Raw genomic sequence first — 17625 nt, 5'->3', positions numbered from 1 at the left:
GATTTAGCTTCCAGGGCAGTAACAGTGATACACACACACACGCAGCAGCAGGAACAGAAGAAGAAGACACGATAGAGACGACTCGGCTGTGTGTCTGTTTTTTGAGAGATTTAGGGAGATGGGGGAGAGATAAGGAGGAGGGTGAAGAGATGTGATCTGGAAAGACGAGGGCACTGTGCTGACAGATACGAGGGGACGGCCATTGCTGTACCGAAAATGAGATGCCAAATCTGTTGTGAAGGTTCCCCAGGGCTCCGCTGTGGAGGTCAGCACAGGACTGAGACGATCCGGAACAGGCCGGCACGATTGCGTCACACTTTAACAACACAAACACACACAGACACGCACTAGAGGTGGAGCCAGATCCAGTAAATATTAAGATGTTTGGTGCAGATCCACGTCAGGCCCAGAGGTGATAGTTTGGTTTTTTTTGGGGGGATCGTGTTCCTCCTCGAATTCATTTGGCTTGTTGTGGAAGCTAGAAATAAAAATCTCTTTCACACTCTCCCTCTCCCTGCGTTATGTACTTACTGTACATGTATTCAATCCTTGGGGAAGGCGAGTGTTTTTTCTTTCTTAGAGCGTTAATCTCAAAGCTTTTTCTCAAAAGGCGCGTTAATGGGGAGCTGCGACGAAACAGCAGACTCGACTAAAAACAAAGGACGCCCCCTGTTTGAACTTTATTGTTTGTTTTTGAGATTTTCTACTTGTAGGGTATTCTTCCTTTGTCGAGTGTGTGCGAACTCTCGCTTTCAGTCGGCAGTGGAATAGAAATCCGGGGACGAGAGGGTTGAAGAGTTGTTTACTATCACAAATAAGTCAATTAGTCGTGTTCTAAGATTTTCGACCGAATATGTTCCTTCCTCCCTGAAAAGCCGTTTTCCAGCTCAGAGACACGGGAAGTAGCTATAAATACAAGCAGCCGTATTATTGTTATTATGGCTGTTCGCAGTGTAATTACCTCAAAATCTGCTCTAATTAGCGGTGGCTTAAACGTATCGCTATTGTGAACATGTGATTCTATTAATCACGTGGATTAAAAGCCACCGAGTGTTGGTTCGGTTTCCTCCGTCACAATTAGCTGCGGATAAAACCAACAGTTACTTTCAGTGGCCCCTTTAAATGATGTTTATGTTTGAGTTTACTCTAAAGGATGAAGCGCAGACACCACAGAGGTTAGAAGGTGTTGCATCAAGATTCTAATGTAATTGAAAATATAACGAGATAAGAAGTGTGGTGTGAGATTGTAGTGCAGAACTGTTGGATTCCATTGAACGATTGATAAGACTTGATAAGCTGACTAATATGAGCCTTTCACAGAATCTACATTTGTCAACATGCACCAAGGAAATATTTTGTTTCACAGAATAAACTTTACAGAAGATGTGAATTTATGTATATTTAAAGGTTTATGGTTAAACAATGAAATATCCAGCTTCAATTTGGACCATAATGGTTTGATTATTGATTATCGTCACACATACAGGTATCAGAATTGTTTTATTTACTGTTTTATTACAGTATTGATTGGCCCCCAGTAATCTCTATTGTACCACTGGCTTTTAAACATGGACCTTTCCACCTTGTTAATGTCCAGTTGACTCCGAAGTGGTGATCCATCCGTCTGTGCAGGTTTGTGTGAGCAACACGTGTTTTGCTTCAGTAATTCTACAGTTATCGAGTTGTTCAGCTTTTAAATGAGTAAATATCCAGAACTTGCTGAATAATTTAATGATGCAAAGATCTTTGTTTTGTTTGCAGAAACGGGCCCAAAAAATGGAAATACTGTACAAATTGACCACACTGGAGTCATTCTGGGTGTAAATGGGTTGCTGATGTAAAAGGCTTTGCTCACAATATTAATATTTAATTTCTCCAAAAAATGGTTCAAGAGCACGAGGTGAATTGAAACAGTTTTATTCATAGTCCGATCACGACGAGTACGTATTCACTGCAGACGTCAATAATTCGAGTTACCGTTCTTTCTTCAGTTTAATTGGACGACCGACCTGAGTAATATTTCATACGATCATTTTGCGTGCATGTGGTAGAATCCCCTCAGTTTCGTCCTCGCTCCGGGACGCGATTTGTCATAAATATTTAGTAATCTTGTCAAATAACCTCGATACGTATTGGCCACGCTACATTAAACATTAATGTAACAGTAAACAGAACAGATGTGTGTCTGATTCAAGACGCAATCCTTCTAATGCCACTTATTTGTGGATTTGAGGTCCTGATAAACATCTTAATTTCCTCTAATCGTTTGTTTGTTTCCAGTGTGAATTATCTTGTTTTTTAAATCTCTATATAAATGAGGACATTTTCTAATTTTGGTCTTTAAGTAGCACGTAGTGTACACACATGCCTTTTGTTTCCCTGCATCCGGATATAAACACATCTCCACACATCTGTGAAATCTGGGGAGTGGGTTGATGTATGAAGTCTTAAAGTCTCCCACATCTATATTCACACATCACTTACATGTGTGCACCAAAGCATCTGCATCACTCTCAAGCTGTTTGTTAGCCTTTCATTTTGCTGTTAGCCCCTCAGGCTCCACACACACACACACACACTCTTTCTCACACACACGTGCACAGCCGCACACGCACGCACACATTCAGATGGTCAATACAAATTCAGACATCTCTGGTTTCTCTGTGGTGAATTGCGGTTTGCCAGCCTTTCATTTCTGCAGCAAATCAATCGGGCTTTGCAGAACCCAGGATTTGATAGCGGCTCACACGGTAACTGATTATTGAATCGTGACATACTGTACTCAGGGTTGTTTGCAGTTCAATCGCCCGTCACACAGGTGGCCGGTGGAAAAACAACTCGACCGCCGCTTCTATTTATTCCTTTTTTTTTCGTTCTCTGAACTACGAACACGTTGCTGCTGCGGAGAGGGAGAAAATAATAACCTCGACTTGTCATGAACAATTTCTCCGGGGAATTAACTCAACCACAAATGGATCAGCTGTTGGTAATTGATATTTCATGACAGATTCATTAACAAATAAACTCATCACAGTGTCTTTCTCCCCACCCCCGTTAGTGAAAGCCTGTTGAGTGTTTAGCTCAAACGCCTGATGTGTGGCTGTTGTTAGCGTGAGGCCTAATTTTGTTGCCTGTGTAATGTCATCTTGTTTTTCTCTCGCTCTAATAAATGGAGCATTACGTTGTTTTTAATGTCCTCACACCCCAGCGGATGTCAGAGTGTTAGCAGACGGCGAGCAGGCCCAGAAGTGACGTGAAGATTGTTTTAAGAAAAGAACCGCCGCTGACGCCCCCAGCAGGGGCCACCGACCAGAGGACCCGTTTAATGTTATCATGTTTGCAGCTCTACTTAGTTTGGATCCATTCAGAGCAGCTGATGAAGCCTGTCGGAGGCGAAGGCGACAGGAAATGGCTAATTGCCACGAAATTTAATACCTTTTCTCAGCCTCCGGGCTCCATGAAAGGGGGGCCTGGATAATAGTGCGGAGCGTCGGTGAGCTCATGATCCGTGACCTGGAAGTGCGCTGACCTGATCAGAGGTTCATGAACGAGCTCCGAGCGTGAACCACGAAGGCAAACACCTCGGGCCGGAGTATCGGGCTCCACTCCTCATTGACAGCCCGCCGTGTGGTAGATTGTGCGTTCGTCGCTTGATCAGCTGCCGCTCCTGACGGCTCCCGTGGGTTTTTCAGCTCAGCCACGTGAGCTCAACCCCCCAGCACTGTCTGTTATGTATTTCACATGCCAGAAAAAAAACTGTGTCCTTAGGCATCAGCTATGTCTTACCTGTTTGGACCTGCTGGGATTCCCTGTCCTCATAATTTTGTTTGGACTTGATGGACGATGGCTGAAATATAGCGCTGTCAAATATTCCTGGTATTTATCTCTCTCTCACACACACACACACACACACACACACACACACACACACACACACACACACACACACACACACACACACACACACACACACACACACACACACACATCCAGGTTTGTTTGGCACTACAGACTGTATTTCTCATCCACTCTGAATTGCCTTGCAGCTCCTCGGAGAGAGGGATTTTTATTTTTTTATTTTTTTCACCGTGGTCCGGTGTAGTTCTGCCTTTTTTTGTTTTGTTTTTAACGGCGTCTGTATTATTGCTTCTGTCTCTTTCACCACAGATTGAACGGCTCCCTGCCCGCTAACGTGGAGATCAAGAACAACACCCTGTTCTTCAAGGGCCTGGTGACCTACGAAGTGGCCGGCACGTACGTCTGTGACGCCACCAACGGCATCGGGACCCGCACCGGCATCGTGGACGTCAACATCACAGGTAGGTTTTTAAAGACGCTGCCATTTCTCCGTTCTCTTGTCTCTCAGTCTGGCATGGCTTGCCATCAATACAGTACCCCCACAGAAAAAAACAAAAATACTTTTGACATCAGACCCCTACGCTCCCTTATAAACACACACATCCATGCACAAGCACAGAGATGGAGATAGTCGCCGATCGGCTGTGATTTAATGTGGTTTTCCCACCTGCCCCGGCTGTGCGGCCCCCCCCACTGTGCTGTGTGGAAGGTTAGATGTGAAAAAAAAAAGCCTCTGGGTTCGTATATGAGAGCTCCAAACGCACACTGTGAGAACACAACACTCCCCTCCCTCCCTCCCCGCCTCGCTACGCACCCAGGCACATGTGTGGGAGAGATATAAAGCGTTGTCTATTATTAGCGCCTAAAGTAACATCAAGGAAAAATGGGGGGGTTTGAGGTGAGGGTACTGTATTGATCATACTTTGCTCGCATCACGCTCACATGTCTCCGAACAGCCCGCGCCTCCTTCTGCAGCCGAGCTCGTTCTTTTGTCTCCTCTCCGTCTTCTGTCTCTGCCTGGGGGACACAAAATGCTGAACAAAACTGATTCAGTTTCCCGGCCTCCCACATAATTGTTGGCACACACGCACTGTGGCTCCTCTGGGTTCTCGTCCATAGGAGACGACGTTTTGCCCTCAAAGCCCTTGATACGATATATGCAGCAGATCTGACGCTGCTATACGTGCTACTAATGTGGGGATCCTCCTCTATTGGTACCAGCTGTGTGTGTGTGTGTGTGTGTGTGTGTGGTACTGGGATACTGTCACAGTTTCGCTCTGGTCAGACTGGAAAGGCCCCCCCTCTCTCTCTTCTCTATGCGCTGCTTGGTTTCTGGGAAGCGGGGGTGTTCTAACTTGCATTGCTTTGCATGTTGACTCATGTTGTGTCTCTGGGAACGCTCTGCTCGGTGTGAAGTGAACAGCTGTGCCTTACAGTATCATTGCATACCCCCCTCCCCCCCCCTCCACTTCTGTTTCCTCCCTCATAGTGTGTTATAAAGGGTAACGCCAGGACAATGCGGCTTTGTAGGATGTGATGTCGTCACCTGCACATGAGAAATCTGAAAGGGGGCACGAGCAACCCATACTTATCAAACAGGAAAAGGAGGAAGTAATCTCCCGTCAGGAAATCGCCCTGCACCAGCGTCTATTGAGTAATTGTGTTCCAGAGATTGTAGTGTTTGGCATAAAGCACTTCATCCCTTTTGAAAAGGCAAAACAAAGGCGCTAAGGTCATTTTCTATTCCTGCTTTTTTCATTGACTGCTTAAATTAACAAGCCACGTTGCTATTGTCCCCGAAGTCCCACTGCTTATTCTCATCATTTGTCCGTGTCATTTTTATTGAGTGAGTGAGGTGAACAGTGTGTGGGCACATACTTGTGTGTGCGCGCTTCAGTTTTAATTTGTTTGCATCCAGACTTTAATCTAAAGATTTGTTTTAACATTTAGAACAATGTTCAGCACTAGATTAAAAGGAAATGCGTTTTTTGACTGTGATGATGTGAAATCTCTGCTGGTCGTAGTCGCTCCTGTGCTCCATCACTCTGCAGGTTTCATTAACAGACTGGGTCAATCTGTCTAATGATTTCAGAAGTGTCTATGTGAGAAATGTCTATGTGGCTCGCATTGTTCATCTTATCGGCATCGCACCTGACACGTGTTTTGTTTAAAGCCCAAGGAAGTGCAGCGATTCGTTATCAATATTAAGAAACTTTGAGTAATCATGCGTCCGGAGCTCTGCTACTGCCGCAGCTGCATGGGACTCATTAATGTTAGCGGCGTGGTGCGTTCATGGCAATGTCGTACTCTCCAGGTCTGGGTTACGCGTACGTAGTCGAGCTTCACCGAACTTTGAATACACAGGTGAACAGCTCTCTGTGCAGCAGCGGTGCAGAAGCTTCGGTGCTCTGTGGTCGGTCTTTACGGCCACGGCTCAATCACTGCGGGTCACTTTTACATTTTCAGAAAGAAAACTGCAACCGGCATCACCACAGGCCAAACAAACAGCCCATTCCAAACAGGGAGAATGGGCTGAATGGACATTTCCTGATCTTGATTGTCACTTTTCCTCCCTTCCTATTATTTGGAGTTACACCAGGTACCATCATGCTTAAGCATATGCTGAATATTTAATATAACAAAACACCTGCCGCCCTGTATCCTCTCTAGTATTAATCTGGCTGGATGCAGGGTTGTCGTTCAAGTGATGTTCAATATATTTCGATGGCAAAAGGCCCTTGTTCATGACACAATCCCAAAGGGTCCTATACAAGCCTTAATAGCATGTTGCCAGTTCCCATAGTAACAGTGACAAGTTAAAGGGAAGAGAGCCAGCCTCTCCCTTCCTAAAGCGCCGCTCAGAGCCTCGGCTTCAACATGGCGTCCTGTCAAATTGCGGAACAGCTCGCGAACGGCTCCGGTTGAGTGTCAGACATTAGTGCGGTTTGGATGCAGAGAGCGGAGCGGCAGCACAAACAGGGACCGGGCTGTCTCGCCCGTGTGTCTCAGGCAGGTGCTACATGGACACGTTACAATGGGATCACACACCGCTGTTTGCTGAGGTTGTGAAATGTTAGCCTGTTCCTGTCTTAACGCGGGCTCGTCAGCATAATCCCCCAAACTGCAGCGGAAACACCACGACATGTGTGAAGGACACCTCGCCATCACGAGGACGTCTCTTCAGCTCCTGGTCGACTTTACATCGGGTATGATGATGTGAATAAAGTGTTAGAGGCTGAACAGGAGGCCGAGCATTGGCATTTCAACTCAATGCTTTGAAGCACTTCTTCGCCGCAGCCTTGACACTGGCTGCGCATAATGACCCCGGGAGCGGAGGTAAAGAAGTATGCTGATGCTTCATTAACTTCAAAGAGCATCTTTGTGCCTCAGTCTCAGACGAGGAAGGTGAGAGAGCCCAGTGCTGGCGGCGGTTCAAGGCTGCAGCAGCGGGCCTCAGTAATGCAAGCATTGTGTGAGGAAGAGGAAGGCGACCAAACCGATGTGTGCACAGAGCCACCGATATCTGGACCATAGTGCTAAACATGACGTAAACATTTTAATTAGTCTTTGGATGTAGATGCAATCAGGAGAGTTCTGTGCCTCGACAGTCAACAACTCATCTGTCGTAGTCTTCAGTCCTTTCAATTATATCAGAGCAACAATACATTTGCCACTTAAACAATATTTTAAGCTCTTTGAGTTATAGGTGATATGACTTCAAATCAATATCACGATTATTTCAAACATTTACTTGGAGTACCAATAATGAACGATTATTTTGATTATTGCGCGCACACAAAATGTTTAAATACGTGTCTCCTAAACTCGAGCAAATCAAAATAACAAAAAGTAAACTTCAGTACTGTTCAGATCCTAATAACTTCTGATTAGTGTCGGTGTTCATTGTTGTTTATTGGTCAGCGGGGGAGCGAGGAGGGAGGGCAGGGTAATACAGCATGGCACGAGGTTCCCTGGGCAGCCGCTGCAAAATGAACGTAGCAGAAACCCGACAGCTCTTGAATTTTAACCGACATGATTAAGATTAAGTCGATTTAAAGGTTATAAATGTCGGTTTCTATACATTTCCGGTTAATTGCCCAGCCTTACTTTGAACCAACGCATATTTTTCTCACTTTTAAGACCCAACACAGTGCTACTAGATGCACTGTGCATGTATTTGACGGCAGCCTCTGTTTGTTTTCATTTTAAAGTTGATTTTGAACCTGACACAGCAATACAGACCTGCCAGAGAAACAACCCAACCAAAATGTCAGATTTGTTTGTATCACAGAAGAGCTGTTGTACCACGGCAGCGTAGTAAAGGCAGGTTTTAATCAAGCTCCCTCAGTTTCCATGGACGGATTTGTCGGAGCCACAGAACTGTCACCTCGGCAGATAGCGGGGCCGATCATCACCTTGTTTCAATTAGATTGGGGATGATGTTTGCTGTGGAGATGCCATCGACTACGGTGAGTCACATGGACTGAGACGGCTTTCTCCAAGGACATGTGTTCTGCAGAGATGGGCGTCGCGTGTCAGAATCTAATGAAGCGCTCTCCTGCTTTAATCAATCCTTGCTCTCAGAAAAAGAGGTGAAAAAGGGAAGTCAGAGGGAAAACGGAGAGCGAGAGGAGAGGATCTATAACAAGAGAGATGAGCTTCAGAGGACGGAGGCTGTCGGAAGGCTTTTCCCGATTGTTAAGCCCCTACAAGGATTCAAATTTGACTCAACCTCTTCCTCGAAAATACCTCTCATTCACATTCAGTTCAGAATCCTCCCGAGGCAAAGTTGACAAGTCGTCAGATCTGATTAATCAGCTAATTACGAGCGGCTATCAGAGGCCATGTGGAAAAAAATAGGGAGACAATTAAAACAGCCTCGCATTGAGAAGTTGTATTTGACGATTCATTCCTTGGCAGCTTATAAGTGTCTAATGGAGGAAATTCCTGTCAAACTCCTGTAAAATATTGCTGCAGAGAGAAACCACAGGAAGAGCGGTGGACAGTGTGGTTAAACTCTAAGATCCTCCCTAAGAGAGCGGTTCAGCCTTTCATTAAGATAATCAGCTTTCCCCAACATCACACTCTTGTTTTTGTGCTCGAAACAAATCAATGCTGCCATCTTAAATTTCTTCCCAGCACATAATGGGACGTGATGAACGGCCATTTTGTCAGGATGGCCTTACAATTATGTCATTATCTGCCCTGAGAAAAGGAGGCATGTGGTTTAATACTTGGCAGCGTGACGTGGGAAAATGTCCCCCTTTGCTAAAGCCGCACATCGCACTGCGGAATTAATTTGTTTACCCACGTGAATAATCGTATAAACTCGATGAGATATTTTTTAACCTTGACTCCCCCACACAGCAGCGCTAATCTTTGTCAGACGAGGGGCCGGACGGAGTCAAAGACGGTGCATAATTCCTGCCTCATCTGCGGGATGAGCTGCGAGCGAGGATATCAGATAAGCTCGGGGTCAGTCAGTATGTGAACCTTTAGGTGATTCCACTTACGGCCCCCAAAGCGCCAACTTTCATCCTCCATTGTCAGGGCCGTGGCGCTGAGCGGCTTTGGAGAGCAGAGGTGCAGTCGGCTCCGCTACAGGGCTTTACCACTCGGGTTAAACTGGATGGAGCGAGAGCGTTCTCTTCAATTCAGCAAGAAAGCGCGAGGATGGATCCTTCTGTAAGCACGGGCAACCGCTGCTGACATCCGTTCACGCTCGCCTGAACAAGCAATCGTTGGCTCCCCGTGTGCGAAAATGAAGTTGAGGGAGAAGAGGTGAGGCCGGGAAAAATCCGAAAACCCACGTGGTGAAAATGAGATGAATAATACATTGGACAGTGGAAATATAAATAAATAAAAAGGCATCCATGTGACTGACGGAGATGCTTCACTGGGTTTGACTTTTTTGGAATCTACTTGAGGAAGTGGATTCCAGAAATGGGCTCGACCTTTTCACCTTTTATTCACCAATCTTAATTTGATTGGCTCCACACATCCAAAGCAGGCAAATGAGGCCGAGAACATACGCTGGGTTCTGTACAGTGATTCCTCCACGTTGGCAGGGAAGCTGCAGCACTGGCAGAGGGAGCTGGCTCAGCATAAATTTAAAATACTGTGAAGGAGAAGTTGCTGTAAGCTGACATTAGATGTTTTAATTGTCATAAAACGTATTACAAGTAGACCCGGAGCACACGTTTCACCATTGTTTCACTATCCATAACTACATGAGAAATCTAGGAGACGTTTATTCTTTATTAGACTGGTATCTGCCTCATTAGTCTCTTTTTACAAGATATTCCCCCCCCCAAAAAAATTTTCTCAGCAGCCCTGATTGATTCTTCCACTGTCGCGTCTCAACGAGAAATACTTGGCATCACTTGTAAGTTTTGGCTGAAGTTCCTCAAAGTTACTGACATTTAAAAGAAATACCTTGAGAGCCCAGTGTTGGGAGGCGGGGCTAAGACCAATTAGCTAACCAAAGCTTAGTCATCCTGGTTGTCTAGTGTAGACTCCAGTAGCAGCACAGGAGAGGATGGGGGGGTCCCTGTAGGGTACGTCGTTCAACCCATAAATGTAGATTTCTTTTAGAAATTTGAACGGACAGATAATTTACTTTTCATCTCAAATCTCACGGGTCTGGAAGGGAGACTCTGATGTGACAAGAGGCTCACGATGGTTCTCACGGCAACTCCCCCCCGACACAATCAAACTGTTAATAGTGGCTCTCAAAATAATTTAATCTGCAGGAATTCTCCAAACGCTGACTCTCTGCCGTGTCTCCTTCTGAACAGCTTTCAGTCCCTCACCAGCAATCTGTAAATAACTCGAGGTGTTGATTGCGCTGCTCATTTTTATCAGCTGAGGTACGAAAATCTGTCGCTCGATCGCGTCACGTGATACAACGTGCTGTGGCGAGAACATCCTCAAAGAACACAAGTATCGCACTCGTGTGTTACTGACATCCAGCAGCGGCGGAGACGCTTCACGCAGCCATTTGTCCCTTTCTCTTCTCTGACAGAGACAAGAGACATTATGATGTCAGCTTTGCAACGGCTCCCCCAGCAATGTGAAATTTGTTTGTCTTCGCCTGTCATGGTGGAGTCGGTCTCTATCTCTGCGCTGTAGCACATCGCGCTGTCGCCTTCGCACATCACCCGTCTGCATTATTCATGGATCCAAAGGCCACACGTGTAGATCTTGTATATCATTACATCCTCTACTTCAAGTAGACACATGCTGTCAGGCAGGTTGAGGAGCACATTCAGAGGCGCGGTCTCCAGCTCCCTGTGCTAGCCTTCCTTCTCGTCACCCTTGAACTTGCCAATCAGGCGTCCACAAAACGAGAAGGATTCGCGGCCTGCGGGGCTGTTAGAGCGACATTCTAGAGGACGCGGGGGCTAGGAGGGGCCGCGAGCTGCTCAGATCCTGCCAAGATCACACCTCATTATCCAAATGAGACATTAGCATGAGCCCCTCTCCCGCTCACACGCCATAGGCCGCCCATAAAGCCTCTGCTGTGTTGTGCGGTGCCAGGGAAAGCACTGAGGGGGAAGACATTGGGGCTGCAGTTTTTATTTTTTTATATTTTTTTGGGGGGGAGAAAAGAGATAGCGCGGCTGGAGGAGTGAGATGGAAATGTCACCAGGGGAAAGCATGTGAGAGCAGAGCAGCTGAGATCGTAGTGATTTATCTTAACATTTGTTTCTGCATGGCTTGCCGTTTCTGCTCTCCGGAGAATATGCAGAGGAGAGGGGATGTGGCAGACAGATGGAGCAGGGGGATTGGTCGAGCCCCCTTCAGCCCGGCTCTGCTCCTCCATCCTCCTCCTCCTCCTCCTCCTCCTCCTCCTCCTCCTCGTCTGCGTCCACCCGTGTGGTGTTGGTTCTGTCACGCCTCCCTGAGAGCCTGATGAAGTAGGTCAGATGCTGTCCCAGGGTCTGACCACTGGCTCCAGAGCTGCTGCTGCTGCTGCTGCTGATGATGATGATGTTGTGGTGATTCACTCATTACGCACACAGCTCCAAACATAACAACAAGACGAATAAAAAAAAAAAAACAAGATGGAGAAAACAAGAGAAGCTGAGGGAAGGATGCTGTGCTAAACAAACAGTGACCCGACCTTTTTCTGGCTTAACACGTACTAACATGCAGATTTGTTCGCTGCACGGCTGTTGACCCAATAATTGAACCCTTATCGCACTTCCTCTTAGCGCTTCAGCCACACGCCCGGCTAGCGGGGAGAGTGTGTAGATGCATTAATAATGGGGCCTTATGAGCAAACGTGGGTTTTTCAAAAGAGCATTAATACTTAGACGTCTGTTTAAATATTCATTACGCATTAAAGGGGCATGATGAACGATTATTGCAACCTTTCGTAGCAAAAAGATGACAACTGGGCTCTGTCAATCGTTAGGAGCAGACATTTTACCGATCACAATATTTATGTGGATCTCATGCTCATGTATTGTTGATGCAACTCAAACAAACACAACGGCAAATCCAACAACACAATAAATCACAAGGTTTTGTGTTTGTTTTTATTTTGTCAGCATTTCCTTCCTGTTAAAAACAGTGCGTCTGTCCAATCAGCGACGAGCCTCATCAATAGCTTGTACCCACCTTCCCCATTAGAAGCTAATGCTGTTGTGCTTCTTGATTTGTTGTCGTGTTCACACAATGACAGATATTACTCTAGTGTTTATTTCAGCCCTAACTCCACAGTAATCCACAGACTGGTGTAGTATTCTCGGTCACCAGCTGGGGGCCCCAAAAAAATCTAGTCAAAGGTTACCTGCTGCTCCTGCTGCAAGTCGTCCCCTGAGAGAACCTCTCTGCCAGTCACTACCTGTTCACAGCGGTGCCACAGATGATGTCAGCCGAGCTCTGATGCCGCGTCTCTGACAGCGTTATCTCCTCCGGCACATCCGGGCGCCTCCGTTTGGCTTTTTTTCATGGCAAATTGAACTTGAATTACTAATCCGCAGGTTTCTAATGGCGCGAGTGGCATTTACCTGCGTGCGGGAGTAAAGTCACGCCTCAGTGATAGCAGGGAAATCAGTTGACAAACAGAGAGGAAATGGTTGATATTGGGAAGTAAAGCGCAGCGGGGGGTGGGGGGGGAAGAGCTTTGCCTCGCCGTCGACTCTCCGGGCGGGCGTGTTGAATTCCTGTCAGCGATGGGCTTTTATTCGTCGTGGCAGCATTACATTTCCATGACTTAACAACCACTGGCAAATGCAGACAGCGGAGTAATGAGGATCGTCGGAATCACCGAATTAATGCATCTTCCCTGATTGTCCCCGTCCTCACTCACTCATTATGCCGTTCTTTATTTGCCGTTGTCACTCCTCAACCTCTCAAAGGCGCTCCCCCCCCCCCCCCCTTGTTGCCACTCCTCAACTTCTTAGAGTAGCCCTCAATTTTCTTTTCATCTTCTGTTGTCTGCTGCTTGTTCCTCATTTAGTCGCATTAAAACGCCACACCCCGCACCGCTCTTTGAAAATCCTCTCTCATTTTCCCAGCCTCTGTCATAACACCTTGTCGAAGTGATTGCGCTAAGACTCAGGAATGAGACGCCTTCTTCTTCTTCTCTCTCGTGTTCAGACACGACTGGAGCACACCCAGAAACAGTACCTGCAGGACAGAGTTGTGAAACAGTTTCTCATTCTTTTAAAGCCCCTTCTGCTTCAGACATGCCTCTCCTTCAATATCTTTGAAGATTTGCTGCCGCTGCTGCTGCCGCTGGTTGTTTGGTGCTATAGCTTACACCCAAGTACAAAACCCTGTGTGTTGTTTTCTGAAGCCACAAATCTGGCTCCGACTTGATGTCACTGTCATTTCCGCAGCGAGATCTCCGTCTTATTTTTTTTTTTGCATGCACCTCATTTGTTTCTCTTTAAGACTCCGAGGGGGAAAACACTTAATTGAAAAAAATTGCAGAGGAAACAAATTGTGTCTCTAAAACGTTCGCAGGTAATAAATCATTCGCTCCAGTTAATGTTCAAAACAGTGCGATTCTTGCAGGACTGCGTTTGAGTGGCTGCAGTATTTCACGTTACGTCTCACCTGCGTAAATCTACCGTGCCTCTGGATTCAATTACAGCCTTTCATTGCACATCTGGCCCAACTATTAATCTCAATAGTAAATTTTGAATCTCAAGGTTAGGCCACTATCTGCGTGTTTGCAGGTTGGGAGTTAAATGACGCCGGCTTTTGTTGCCTGGAACAATATCAGGGCTGCTGTTGTGCTGCTGTGAGGTCTTTTTTATCTATCTGTTGGCAGGTGCTGCCGGTAGCAATGGCGTTGCTGGTGGAACGCCTCTTCCCTCCCCCGTGCTGTCAAACGCCCCCCCCACGCACACCAACCATTCCAAATATGTTTTATTATTAGTGTTTCTGTAATGTGATTAGTTTGCACCGTAGCCTCTGTGATTTTAACATGTGCACGACAAGCCGACGAAGGCCAGAGAAATTAGGAAATATTTATTTTTGGGGCCATTTTGTTATGTTTGTGTGTGCACAAGGCCGGCGTGCTGAATGGGAGGTGGTGTTGTGGTGTGACCTCGCGGAGGGATAAGTGCACAGAAGAAGAGTGTCGTCCTCTTTGCCAACGCGCCTCTTTGAATCGCAGAATGATAAAAAAAGCCGTGTGTTCCACCACGGTACAGAAGATGGATGAGCTTTTCCCTCTCTCTGCTTTAATGTCGCCCAATTACACACGTGGAACCGTCTGAATACTTCCTCACGCCTCCTCATTTCCATCCCACCTCTAAAACAGCAACTCAATTTCGTAATTTTTCTCTTTGGGCAACTTCCAAGGCTTCCTCTGAGGTGCTCTGACCAAAAGAAGCCGGAAAAATACCCGAGTGTTTACAACTGCTTTTCAAGTCTGTGCAGTTTGTGCGGCTGTAACATATTTTCAAATCATTAGCGTTGACACCCGCCCTCTTTAAAGGCAGGTGTCAAGAGGTGCTGTCACCTGATCCTTTATAGAAATGAGGGTGACTGAGGGCTCTTTTGAAGGCTCGATGCATCATCTTTTATTGCCACTATTTCGTGGGTGCTGCCTCGTGTTTTTCACCTCTCGAAGCGGTAAATATCGAGTCTCTGGGACCTCAGGAATGCGCGCCAAGAATCTGCCTGGTTAAGATTGAATGAGAGGACGGACGGGGAGCGTAGACGGATCCTCGCAGTAGAGACAGTGAAGGGTAGAGGAGCGGATTACAGGAGAGCGTTTTTTCCCTTTTCTCCCTCCTCGTTAAATCCTCTGGATTTTCACCCCCTCTTTGGACTCGGTGGGAGGATGTGTTCTCGAGCAGGGGTGACCTGGCTCTGCTCTCTCATTCATGTGTGTAATGAAGGCCTGTGTCTGAATAATCCCATTAGGTGGTCAGATTAAAACCTGAGCTGATATTTGAGACCGTGCCCGGGCTCCGCTTTAGAAATTGGAGAGCTTTGCTGTCGGCCCTGAGAGGAAGGGCGCAGAGGAAGAGGAGCGGAGGAGAGTGACTGTGTTTGGGAGGGCCCTCCTCTGCACGGACTGAGGGCCCTTGTAATTAGCACAGAGAGCCGGGCGTCAATGGCATCTTCACCAGATAGCATCCTCTTCCACTGTGCCCTGGCGTTTATCTTTTCCACTAAAACAAATGAGTGCAATTGAATTGATTTAACATTTCAGGGCAATCATTTGAAAATAATCTTTTGCTTATGAGATTTTACTGTTTGACCTACTACAAGAGCAAACATTGGAATTTAATATCTTCAAGCGTAATTGTGTATATTAAAATTCAATTGTTTTAGGACAACCCCTTTACCGTGGACCAGCCCTCACTGGTGCCGCATCTCGACGGATCATTTGTGAAAATGTGTCTATAATTGTGTGTTGGATATTGTTCACATGTTGTGGTAACAGTACCTTAACCTTGGCGCCAGTACCTCATAGTACTGTCCTTCAGTACACTTGTATTTTCGATTATAATGTTGTTGTTGTTGTCACTGCTGCAGTGTTATGCATAATGCATGTAATGCATAATGCATAACACTGGACTATTTCACTATAAATTGTTTGCTATTCACACACGATGGGTTTCTTACGTAATAAAAAATCTCACTCATTGTTATAGTGAATTCAATATCTTGTCCGTATGGAATTTAGATTTTTGTAATATCAGTGTTGTGTTATTCCGACTGGTGGATTATTTACCTGCAGATAGTGATGAAGTCGTCTATATCTCACTTGATATTTCATCATCCCTGGAGGCGTCGGGCTGCAGACGTGCTAACGTTAGCTGCGGCGGCGCCTGTGTTTCCTCTGGTTAGACCTGCTTAGCATTTCACATCACAAATAATGTAGCGACATTTCTCGGCTTCAGGGTGTAACACTGCCACCTACGGTTGGCTGACTTTTATATTCGGTACCCAACCTTAGGGTGTGTGATATGAGAAGAGGTAAATGAATCTGCATCAAAACAACGTAACGTTCACATTTGTCTCAGTTAAATACATGTGACTTATTTACTATCTGAGTATTTCTGTGTGTATCAGGTGATTATCTGATCCAGATATCTTCTGGATGTTTTTAAGATCCGTGCTGATATCATCATGATGTGTCACAACACCTAATAAATCATAGAAAACAGAAATAGCTTCGACAGCAGAGAGTCTCTTGTGTGTCTTGTTGAACATTGTACACACGACACCGGTTTGTCCTGTGAGACGCTGAGCTCCCGTCTTTGTTTCTCACTTCTTCTTCACTCCTCTCCCACACCATTTGTTAGTCGACGTTATAAGTAGCTGTGCTGTTCTTCTTCCTCCGTCTTCCTGTGGAGGATTCAGTGTTTTTTTGCCGTTGAAGATAAACGCGCCTCTGCTCTGCAGGTTACCGCCCGTGCACCCCCCCCGAGGCTTTGATCACGTTTCGGATATAAAAGTCTCTCGTGCTCGGGCTTGAAGGAGGGTTTTTAGTGAAGATGTGTGCGGAAGCGGCATCATTTTCACGGCTTGGTTTTTACTGCGAGAGTTCGACTCTGCTTTTGAGCATTATTTATCACCTTGTGAGGAGGTGTTCTGCTCCCTTGAAAATGGTGGAACGGCTCAGTTTAGCTGGAGATGTGATTTGGCCTTGGCAGATGTGAATTCAAAACACATCTTTGCAAGGTAAAATCTCAGCCTCCCAACTCTGGCATCTTAGTTATGGTTTGTCTCTCGCAGGCCATTAGCTAGTGCTGCACTGTTTAGAGACTACACCACGTCTTTGCCTCATTTGATAATTTTCTGCAGTTATTATTTTTTTTTTCAAATGATACTCTGCTCCTGGAAGCGTCTGTGTGTTATTTTGTGCTGTCTGCTCTGATGCTTCATGTTGATGTGTGTGCCTGTGAATGCTTGGCTGCTGATAATCATCTCTGCCAGTGCTCTTTCATCTCATTACCGTGACACTGATGGTAAACTTGGGTTTTTATGTCATGCAACACGATTTCAGAGCTGGACTGAAACTATCCTGTTTCTTTCAATGTGTGTGTGTGTGTACGACGAATGCATGGATGAAGGGCCACAAGAACTAATGCTTCTACAGTTTGTTTATCAAAATGTTTAATTTTCTTCTTCCTTCCAAACAGAGATGTCAATGCATGATGACAAAACTTCTCTTCAGTCTTTTTACTCTGTCGGCTGTTCATTTATTTTTGTCCTTGCATGTGACTGTGAATGTCGAAGCCTTGCCACGCCTGGCGAGGGCTTCTTCTCCGGGGTTGGGTGGGTTTT

The 17625-nt window shown here is 46.0% G+C and overlaps 1 protein-coding gene across 5 annotated transcripts in view; it reads left to right on the top strand.

The window, feature by feature from the left end:
- Window positions 1-17625, top strand: part of nectin1b (nectin cell adhesion molecule 1b) — a 149293-nt gene that overhangs the window by 54476 nt on the left and 77192 nt on the right. For all 5 annotated transcript variants that reach the window (XM_035153746.2, XM_035153747.2, XM_035153750.2 and 2 more), the window contains exon 5: window positions 4168-4319. In XM_035153746.2, coding sequence (XP_035009637.1) covers window positions 4168-4319 — 152 coding nt within the window. The remainder of the gene's footprint in view (window positions 1-4167; window positions 4320-17625) is intronic.

The sequence above is a fragment of the Hippoglossus stenolepis genome, chromosome 4 (assembly GCF_022539355.2).
Source record: "Hippoglossus stenolepis isolate QCI-W04-F060 chromosome 4, HSTE1.2, whole genome shotgun sequence".
Lineage (NCBI taxonomy): Eukaryota > Metazoa > Chordata > Actinopteri > Pleuronectiformes > Pleuronectidae > Hippoglossus > Hippoglossus stenolepis.
Note: the sequence above shows the minus strand (reverse complement) of the source record. Positions and strands in the feature narration are given on the sequence as shown.